A 10,949-nucleotide genomic window follows, 5' to 3' on the forward strand; every position below is an offset into this window, starting at 1 on the left:
GCTGTGAACTTTCAGGTTTTGAACACAGGCTCTGTTCCAAAACCTAGAGAGCTGCCTACATAGGCCATTTAATGGTGTGCTCCTACAGTGAAGACTGTCCCATTGGACTTCTTTCGGCTAAATTGCAGCATCACATGTATCCTTTGCAGAGAATGTAATCCCTTAAGGTTTCATTTCAAAAAGAGATTAAGATGAGGTCACATTGGTTAAAGTTTGGCAAAACTGTTTATTTTCTACAGTCAATGGTGTTAAAATTACTGGATTTCACCGCAAAAGAAAAGCACAACAATGGTAAATATGACCAAACCTTTTAACAAGGAATCTCAAGAGGTTTCAGAGCAGTGACGTACTGTTTCTTGCTACATTAAAGAACCTATTAACCATCCAACAAATAATGCAAAGTGTTAAACATACTGACTAGTATCCAAAAGGTTGTAGGCTCAAATAATGACGGGTTGATTAAGCACTACCAGCTTTACCAAACTACTAGGGCTAGGTTTATACTCCAATTCGTTTTTGGAAATATAAATATTTGGTGTCTGTCATAAATAATTGACAGATATATTCTTATGCTCATATGTAGAGTTTGTTTTTCTAGCTGATGGGTTTATGGAGCAAATATGTTTTTTTAGGAGGTGAATGTGACATTATCTGGCATTCTTTACAAGACGCTATATCGACTTTACGCTGTTGAAACACTGATTGAGCGACTACATGAAACAGAACACAGATTTCGGTAAGTTGTACTCTTTTTTTAACAGACCTATGGACATTCATTCATGTTTATTTTGTGCTATAACTGGTATTAAAGCGGATGAGCTGCTGCTCCACTTGAACTGAGGCGCTACAGCGAACTGTTGCTACACATTAAACGGTGCCAAAATGGCAAATATTGTTTGAATATTGTAATAGAATTGACAGAATTTGAAATCTGAGACTTTGTTTCATATCAAAAGTAACAAAGCACAAAGCTTATTGCGATTTATTCAATGGGAGGTGCACTATAATGTTCCGTTTACTAAGTAAAAACAAGCTAGACTAATCGATTCTTGGGATTTAAGAATCGATATCGTTTCGTAAAAATGTGAATCGATTAAAATCAAGAAATCTATATTTTTTACCCAGCCCAACTACTGAGAAGTGAACAATATGTCAATGACATATCTAGCGCTAACTCATTTTAACAAGCATGGACATTTGCTAGTCGTAGCCTGTTTTTTTTCATCAGGGAAAAGAAGAATAACATAATGACAATCCTATATGGAGAAGATTAACTAATAAACAACACTGTGACAGAAAAGTTACTCTGTAGTCTTGCCATTGTACACAGACCGGCCATTACTCTACTTGACACATCTGGCTTTATGAATGGAAATAAGCACGCTTGAGATGTAATGGCTTGCGAGCATCTATATTTTGTATCCAGATGTCCATATGGGACTGTTCATGGATTCAAAATGATCTGTCTGCGCTAAAGACCATCCATTTGTCTTGCAAAGCCCAAAAACTGAGCTAAAGTGACTGGACATAATGGGCCGGCTCTTAATGCAAGCCTGAGTTTGTAAGCATGTGACTCCACAGTTAATCTGCTTATGTCCCGCCATTGTTTCGGACGAAAAACGATACATCCTATACATCGCACAAAGCTTTTTCAGCTTGCTAATTAATCGCACAGCTTCTTAATAATGCATACGACTGCTGCTTTCATCTCTCATGTATCAAAAGTAATATTTACAGTACGGCCAAGAAAATAAACTAAATGTCACTATTTGGCTTTTTTAAATTGGCATGTTTGAAAGTCAGCAGCATGGACGTGTTTGGCCCTATCACTTTCTCCCTAAGGAAACAAGCAAGACCATTGTGCTCGAGCTGGTTGCTGTGGAAAGAGAATGAGGGATGAGGGAGGGAGAGAAAGAGATAGTATATCCGCGGGGGGAAAACCAGCTGGGAAATACTTGCAGCCAAGGGAACAAATAACAAAAAGAATAACAAAAAGAGCACCCTCCAAAATGCACGGAAACCACCCCAGAGTAAAGCGGAAGAGGGTGAATGACACAAGCGAACATCACAGACCTGCATAAACTATGCAAAAAAGAGACAGGAAGGAGATTGAGATGGAGAGACAGAAAATGTACCCATCGTTTTGCCAATACACTGGCCTAGAAACTCACAGAGACAACCTGAACTAGAACACCTGAAAATATAACGACACTCCTGACCTCGATTTTGGAAGTATATTCTTTTTAATCTTAAAATGTGTTTGGCCTCTTACCCCAGTGTGAACGTCTGACCTCAATGCAAAGACAAATAGGGACAAACGCTATACCACGACCTTACAATACCCTTGATTCAGCTATTCTGCCAGGGCCTAAACATTTTCTATTTTCATGTGCACCAAATATTCAGCACTAAAGGAAACCAAACTTTAGAAAAAACTTTATTGATCTGTTGGCTACAGTCCAAATTATACATACCCAGTTGAGCAGAAACAAACTAAAAAAACATCAAATCCATTAAATCTCATAAAACCATCTAAAGATAGGAAATGAACTATATATGCAAGCCTAAGTGATAAATATATGGTTTATTGATTTTTCACTCCAGTTATTGGAATGAAATTATTATTTATAGGCTTTTAGCTTTTTAACTTATAGGAAAGTTAATAGTGAGACAAGGATTTGGATAACAATATGGCACAGACCCTGAATCCCCAGCTGCTCTCAGGTCAACGTGAGCACATGTTGCACCCACCGTGTCAGTCTTGTTGTTATTTTATACAGTTAACGTGCACAAATATAGAACGTACAAGTGCAGAGATTCCATACTCACCCTAAGGGCTTCAATGACCAGGTCTCTGGCTTCAAGTTCTCCCTCCATGATGCTCAGAAGGGTCAGGAGCTCTGGTTTGCTCAGGTTGTCGATGTTCAGCTCGCATTTCTGAAACACACAGAGCGAGAACACAAGCCTTGTTTCAGGAAAATGACACTGCATATCTCAGACGGTCTACTAGGTCCTTGGCAGAGAAGGTGTTGAGTGGGCACCGATCTCACTGCCCACAGTATTAAGTTTACAGTGAAACACTAACCAACTACTTTTGAAACCAAAAGTCTAGTCTGAGCTCCCCTGGGTAGTAATTAGGGATGAAATGATCTGAACAATTTTGACCGACAGCGATTTCAACAACAAAAAATAAATACATAATATATTTTTTTAAATATATATTTTGCTCCTGTGGAATTATTTAGATGTTTTCACACAAATAATAGTTTTGCTCTTTGTCAGTCTTGCTTAGGGATGTGCTTGAATCCGAATACCGTGTTTGGAAAAGAAAATGACGATCTCTGTTTAGCTATAGAGGGTTTGAAACTACGTCACGATTTGTTCAATTACCTGGATGCGTGGTGATATTGGCAATACTCGGATGTAAACAACAGCATGGATTGCATGGTTAATGTACTAGTGAATGCGCTGTTTTGGTAATTTATGCTGTTTAAAGGGGTCATCGGATGCCCATTTTCCAAGTTGATATGATTCTTTAGGGTCTTAATGAAAAGTCTATAATATACTTAGTGTAAAACAACACCCTTTTTACCATGTCAAAATGAGCTCTGCAAAAATCATCCCATTCTGAGGGATTGTTCCTTTAAATGCAAATGAGCTCTGCTCGCCCCACCCCTCTCTTCTCACTGTGTAGTGACGAGCCTGTTTACTTTAGCCGCATTTAGCTGCGTTTAGCTGCAAAACTTGTTAGGAAAGGTGATTGCAGAGACTCATTAAAAAAAACCCTTATACTCACTTCTGCTGTAGGTGAAGCTGGATCACAAATCATATGCGTGCATTTGATGACCCCTTTAAACCACAGAAAAATGTGTGGAAGCTGCTTAATCAGGTAAGCAGGAAAGGGCACAATATTTTGACAAACTAAAGGTAATAGGTGGTAAAGATATGTACAAGCGGTATTAATTAAGATATTAGCCTAATATTTCACCTACCTGACCAGAAATGATAGAAACAAACATGAATGTTGTCAAGATTCTTGCCCTGGAAATCCTGGTTCAACGCCTTTTGTCCCTTTCCCGTGCCTTTTCAAATATGGATTCACTATTCAGGCACATCTTGTTCATGAGATGTTTTTTCATACTCACGTCTGATATACTGGTGATTGTAATGTGATCAATAATTGGCAAATAAATATCAGTTTATGACACATTAGTGCATCTCCACCAGTAAATCTTTACAGAAAGATAAATTATGAATCTTCATCTTTGAAACAAATACTGCATTTAACAAGGTCTACTTTCTGCCTTAAAAATAAAAAAAAAAGTCCAAAGACCTATTAATAAAACAACTCATGAATTATACAGATTTAATGAACCATCATTTAAATTATAATAACCCTGCAGATTTGTTATAATATGCTATAATGTTTGATTTTAGTTCTATGGATGGTTTTTCTTCCCCCATAAGACAAAGAATAACTAAACAGCATTGATGCACTTAGACTACAGTGTAATTAAATTAGGAACACAGTTGAGGTCAAAAGTTTACATACACCTGACAGAATCTGCAAAATGTTAATTATTTTACCAAAATAAGAGGGTTCATGCCAAATGCATTTTATTTTTTATTTAGTACTTACCTGAATAAGATATTTCACATAAAAGACATTTACATATAGCCCATAAGAGAAAATAATAGTTGAATTTATAAAAATGACCATGTTTAAAAGTTTGCCCACACTTGATTCTTAATACTGTGTTGTTACCTGAATGATCCACAGCTGTGCTGTTTTTTTGTTTAGTGATGCTTATCCCTTGTTTGTTCTGAACAGTTAAACTGGCCGCTGTTCTTCAGAAAAATCCTTCAGGTACCACAAACTCTTTGGTTTTTCTGCATTTTTGTGTATTTGAACCCTTTCCAACTCTTTCCAATAACTGTATGATTTCGAGATCCATATTTTTTACAGTGAGGACAACTGAGAGACTCATATGCAACTATTACAGAGGTTCAAATGCTCACTGATGCTTCAGAAGGAAACACAATACACTAAGAGCCAGAGGGCGAAAACTTTTTGAATTTGAAGGTCAGGGTAAATTTTACTTTTTTTTTTTCTAGGAAACACATAAGTATCTTCTGTAGCTTCTGAAAGGCAGTAGTAAATGAAAAAAAAAAAAAAAAAAAAAAAATATATATATATATATATATATATATATATATATTTAGGCAAAATAAGAAAATCATTCTGTTCAAAAGTTTACACCCCCTGGCTCTTAATGCAGTGTAGTAATATTAATGCAATGTAATGCAATGTAAACATCTTTTATGTGAAATATCTTATTTGGGTCAGTACTAAATAAAAAATAACATGCATTTTGTACAATCCTTCTTATTTTGGTAAAATAATTAACATTTTACAGATTCTGCAAGGTGTATGAAAACATATCACCTCAACTGTATGTCATAATAATGATGAAATAGCCAGAAGATGAGATAACATCACAAAGTAAAAAAATAAATAAATAAATAAATAAATTCTGTGAGGTTTCGACAAAACCCAAAAAATATCACTTGTTCTTAATACCTGGAGGACTATGCAATTGAACAGAAAGTCAAAAAATAAGACACAGTTAGATCAAATACATATTCACCTGCTATAGAAGTTACATTAGCCCAATCAAAATGTCTTAGATTTTTCACATCGTTAAGGCATGTAACGAAGACCAGTAGCTCTAGTGACCTTTCCACAAATTATGTGCTTCATTAGGAGGTCCACCTTGTCAAAGACCAATTTCTAATGTTCCATTCCATATACAGTATTTAAGAACTCTAATGAGTGAGTCTCTAACTGGCACATTTGACTGATCTCTGTGTAATGAGAAATGAGAGAGTAGTGAATGTTTGATCAAATTGTGTCCTGTTTTTTAGGTGTGATCCTAACTGCAACACTGCATAGACATATTCTTCAGAAACTGGTAAACAACCCTTGCACCTTAAACTACAGATGTTACAATATAACTATGATTTGTCCTTAAAGAAATTATTCTCACATAATGTGCTTTACAACCCCAGGCAATGGTGGGAATCCACAGATAAAGCAATACTGAGAGTGCTGAGGTTGAAAAAAAAAGCCAATACTGGTCAGTGGGAGATGCTGTTGACCAGGTCTTGTACAATGCTTTCTTGAATACAATGTAGAGCCATTGAGGCAATTCTTTTCTCAAGGCAGACTGGGTATGGATGGGTTCAGACCACTTGAGTATACTTGATAAACAAAACTCTCCCCCCTCCACATAAACTATTCATGGACCTCTGTGAGGGTACGTAGCCCTCGAGAAAGGTGTCTGGGTAGATGCACAAGACAGAGATTTATGACTTCACACCAGTGGCCAATGGGCAGCACCGAAGACCACGCACCTGTTCAACCCAACTTTAAATGTAATGGGGCCTCGAGCAGTTAAAGCAGCTCAGATCGGTTGGGTGACACAGTACGCTGAACTATGCCAGCTGAGTCACTAAAATTCAGACCAATTTAGAAACATCTCCTGTGAACACCCCCCAACCCCCACCCCCCAACCCGCCTCCGCTTCATTACATCTCTCTTTTCGCTACATTTTTGTGCCAGTCTGTGCATCCATGAAACATTCATCTGTAAGTATGTGCTATATAGCTGGCTATTGCATTCAAAAGTGATGTTATGTCTGTCATGCAAATTAATTTAATAAGATGGATGGTAAGATGAGACACAAATCTTACTACTGAAACTAAAGACCGCCCTTTACCGTAAGACACTGCATGCAGATCAATATGTTTGAGAGCAAGGAGAACCTCTGAGGAAACTATACTGGAGGGCTCTATAACATCTCTCCTGGGGGTAATATTGATTTTTTTAAGGGTGGTAAGTGGGGTTCATCCATATATGTTGAAGAGTTGTCATCGGAATGTGTGAAATTCAAACAAAATGTAATTATTGTTGCATTCTGAGCACAATGTATTCTTTATATTAGAAAATGGAATATATATATATAAATATATATATATATATATTCCATTTTATATACACACACACACACACACAGTACATATATATTTGCATGTACAGTAAATTAAATTTTACTAAAATTATTATACTATTATAATATATATATATATATATATATATATATGTGCATTTACATACATTATTAGTAAAATACATATATAAAATATATAAAGTATAATACATGAAGTAATACATATATACAGTACGTAATTTTAATTTTACAGTTACTAAATGTATACTTTATGTATTATATACACTACAAATAATACATGTATAATATATTCTATTATATATAATATATAATATATATTTTGATGTTTAATTAATTTTCTACAATTTACTACTTAATTTATTAGACTTTACAATAAATTTATACTGTATGTATTTGCAGTATGTATACTCCACAGTTTACATACATTAATAGTATAATACATATATAAAATGTACAGTATAATACATGAACAATTAACTACTTTATTATACTTTATAAATATATAATACCAATATAATTATTTGTTTGTCTGACATATATATATGTATGTGTGTGCATATATATATGCATGTATTTGCACATACAGTAAATTATAATAATTTATAATAATTTTATAATTATTATAATTTTATAATATAATAGTTTTATAATAATTTTTATTTTACAGTTTACATACATTATTAGTATAATACATATATAAAATGTATATAGTATAATACATGAACAATTTACTAAATTTATTATACTTTATTTATTTTACTTTAATTGTACAATACTGGCAAGTATTTGTATGTCTATATATATATATATATATATATATATATGCATATAACGTAAATTTTATTTTAATTTTACAGTTTACACACATTATTAGTATATATTTGTATGTGTGTACATACTATATATATATATATATATATGCATATATATATGCACAATGTATATTTTATTAGATATTAAATTTACACTATCAATACTAACATTAATATTAATATTATACATGCACATATACTGTTATTATTATAGATTCTAAATATTAAATTGTGCAGTTAAATATTAAACACGCTAAAAAAGCAGTTAATATTGATACCTCGATTTCAATTATCGTGGTGTTTCGGAACGTGACAACGGATAGCACCTATTACAAACACGACTGTTAAATATTCCATTTTTGGAAGGTAACCAGCTTCCAGGCTTACCATGGTAATATTAAATCGCGCACAGCTGCACAAATAAAGATACAATAGGGAAAAAAATCTCATGCTGTATATAGTATTGTGCTCTGCCCGAAACAAAGGATACAATAGGAAATCTTAATGTCAAATTATAACAAAGTATTCCCCCAAATAATCTTTAAATCTCCTTCATATACAGACGGACCACCGTAACACATTCACCGATAGTTATGATTCACAGCACTGGACGATTCCTATTCTATTAACCCCATTCATTCCCTGTCATAATTAACATTCGCGTTAATGGTCATTGCGGCGGACAAGATGTCATTTTATGCTTAAAATGTATCTCACCGCCTCGACGCTTCCATGGCCAGTGGTTACCAGTGTTTGTAGCGGAGGTGGCTGCTCCCCTTTCGCTCCGTCCGACGCCATCTTCTCACTGTAGAGGACTGTTCAAGCTTAGGCACCACACACCACATCAAATAACGCATTCGGCACTGATTTAACTATTACACTGCTGCAAAAGAATCGCAGAGAGCCGATAATTCATCTTCCAGCTGTAAATACGTTAAGCAGAGCTGTGGATGTACGGTGAGGGCTAGATTTTGACGGGGAGCAGGTTGTGCAGCTCAGTCCAGATGTAAACCTGAAAAGAGGTGTGAACCTACAGCCTTTGAGGGAGTGACATGAACGCGATCCTATTTTTGCACTGCTTGGGTTAACCTCTCTGTCGCCAGTGGATTTTGTATTTAAAGATGTGGTAAAAGATGAAGATGATGAATGGAACGTATTGTTATGAGATGCCTTTGATTCATAAACACGCATAGAGATGACGTTCAAAAGAAATGGAACGTTTGAATCCCTTTAGAACTATCTAACAAATTCCAGAGAAGAAAACAACACTAACAGCTAGACCATTTCGTATAAAACGTTTAAAAGGGATGTAAACTAAACTGATGGTTTAATCCCCACTTGAATAGTGCAGTTTTATTACATGTAGTGTTTGTGTAGAACACTAATGTAAACACTAATGTAAAGCAGACTGCACTTCATTGCATAACTTTATGAAGGCTGCCCACACAGGTGAAGAGAGAAAAGAACAGCAAACATCTTAAAATGACAAAGAGAATGATGATGAAATAAATAACGCCTCTGAGCCACATATATTTTGCTTAGAAAACGGTCATTAAAGCATCTGTGCATGACAGGGCAGAATGAATGAGGCAGGATATAAAATATCCCACATTTGTGACCCCGGACCACAAAACTAGTCATAAAGGGTCAATTTTTTGAAACTGAGATTGATACATCACCTGAAAGCTAAATAAATAAGCTTTCCATTGATGTATGGTTGTGTTATATTTGGCTGAGATACAACAATCTGGAATCTGGGGGTGGAAAAAAATCGAAATATTGAGAAAAGCACCTTGAAGTTGTCCAAATGAAGTTCTTAGCAATGGATATTACTAATCGAAAATTAAGTTTAAAATATATATATAGTAGGAAATTTACAAAATATTCCCATGGAACATGATCTGTACTTAATATCCTAATGATTTTTGGCATAAAAGAAAAATCAATAATTTTGACCCATACAATGTATTTTTGGCTATTGCTACAAAGATACCTGTGTTACTTAAGACTGGTTTTGTGGTCCATGGTCACATTTCTTGTTTACGATGCTTTAAAAAAGAATAGGGGGCAATGCTCACCATGACAATTTAAGAATTGCCAGTTCATAACAATCAATAGAGATATATAATTTCATGTCAGCTGTGACAAGTCAGAGGAAGAAAAATGTACAGAAAGGTGAAAATACTTTTGGGAATGTACAGTAATCACCTTTTTCAGCTGCCATTTGTTCTGTTCATATTTCTCTCAGTGAAAGCCAGTAGGGGTCATTCCTTCTTTTTTGCAATGTTGTTTCAAATTTATATTTGGCTAGGCCCAAATGGTTTTGACATTACTGCCTTCTCCATAGCTCATTGCCTGTACTCAATTACACTAAATTGGGAAAAAATTGCACGTAACACTTTAAGCCGTTTAAGCACACGCCACAGATTTGATCTTTAGTGTTAGACTGGCTTCCATTATAATACCTTAGATGAATTGCTCACAGTCCTCGAAGGCGTCAGCCCTGAATAAATATTAAGTGGAATCAAACTCTTAAGACTACTGAATGCTACTTACAGAAGGTAATTTGATTCCTTGCTTGGTGTTATTGGTTTTGTAAGTATGAAGACCGGCCCATAATGCACTGCACTCTGTCAGCTACTCACAACATAATAAGGGCTTATTATCATAATGTATCTATTCATAAAAAGATAACCATTTATAATAGATACACTCTGCAATGGCTCATGTAGTGGGGCATTAGTTTACTATGAAGAAAACAGTCCTAAACAAATCAATTGATTTAAACTTAAAATTTATTTTCACAATCAAAACATATGTGTAACTATGGTCAGAATGCACTGTCCTTCACAGGTTGGCGGCCCCTCAGTTTTTTTATATAAAAAAGTTATTGACTAAATGCGATGTAAATGCTTTACACACATGTGCGTACATTAGATAATTTATTTATGGTTCAAAGTTAAATTCAGCTGTACTGAAATCATAAGAAACAAAACAGCATGCCTCCTTTTTTACGTTAAAATGCAACATTTTATTTATTAATACAGAGTCACATGACTCACCCATGTGTGGGAATCAACCAATCACAGCGTTTGTTTGGGGTTTC

General features: G+C 34.9%; 1 protein-coding gene across 1 annotated transcript in view; it reads right to left on the reverse strand.

Annotated features, from left to right (window-relative positions):
* cttnbp2 (cortactin binding protein 2) overlaps nt 1-8,867 on the reverse strand; it is a 57,120-nt gene extending 48,253 nt beyond the window's left edge. Inside the window, exons 1-2 of the mRNA XM_051134723.1 lie at nt 8,561-8,867; nt 2,830-2,937 (exon numbers count right to left, since the gene is read on the reverse strand). Of these exons, the coding sequence (XP_050990680.1) occupies nt 2,830-2,937; nt 8,561-8,641 (189 nt within the window). The 5' untranslated portion in view covers nt 8,642-8,867. The remainder of the gene's footprint in view (nt 1-2,829; nt 2,938-8,560) is intronic.
* Nucleotides 8,868-10,949: the final 2,082 nt, after the last annotated feature.

The sequence above is a fragment of the Labeo rohita genome, chromosome 18 (genome assembly GCF_022985175.1).
Source record: "Labeo rohita strain BAU-BD-2019 chromosome 18, IGBB_LRoh.1.0, whole genome shotgun sequence".
Taxonomy (NCBI): Eukaryota; Metazoa; Chordata; class Actinopteri; order Cypriniformes; family Cyprinidae; genus Labeo; species Labeo rohita.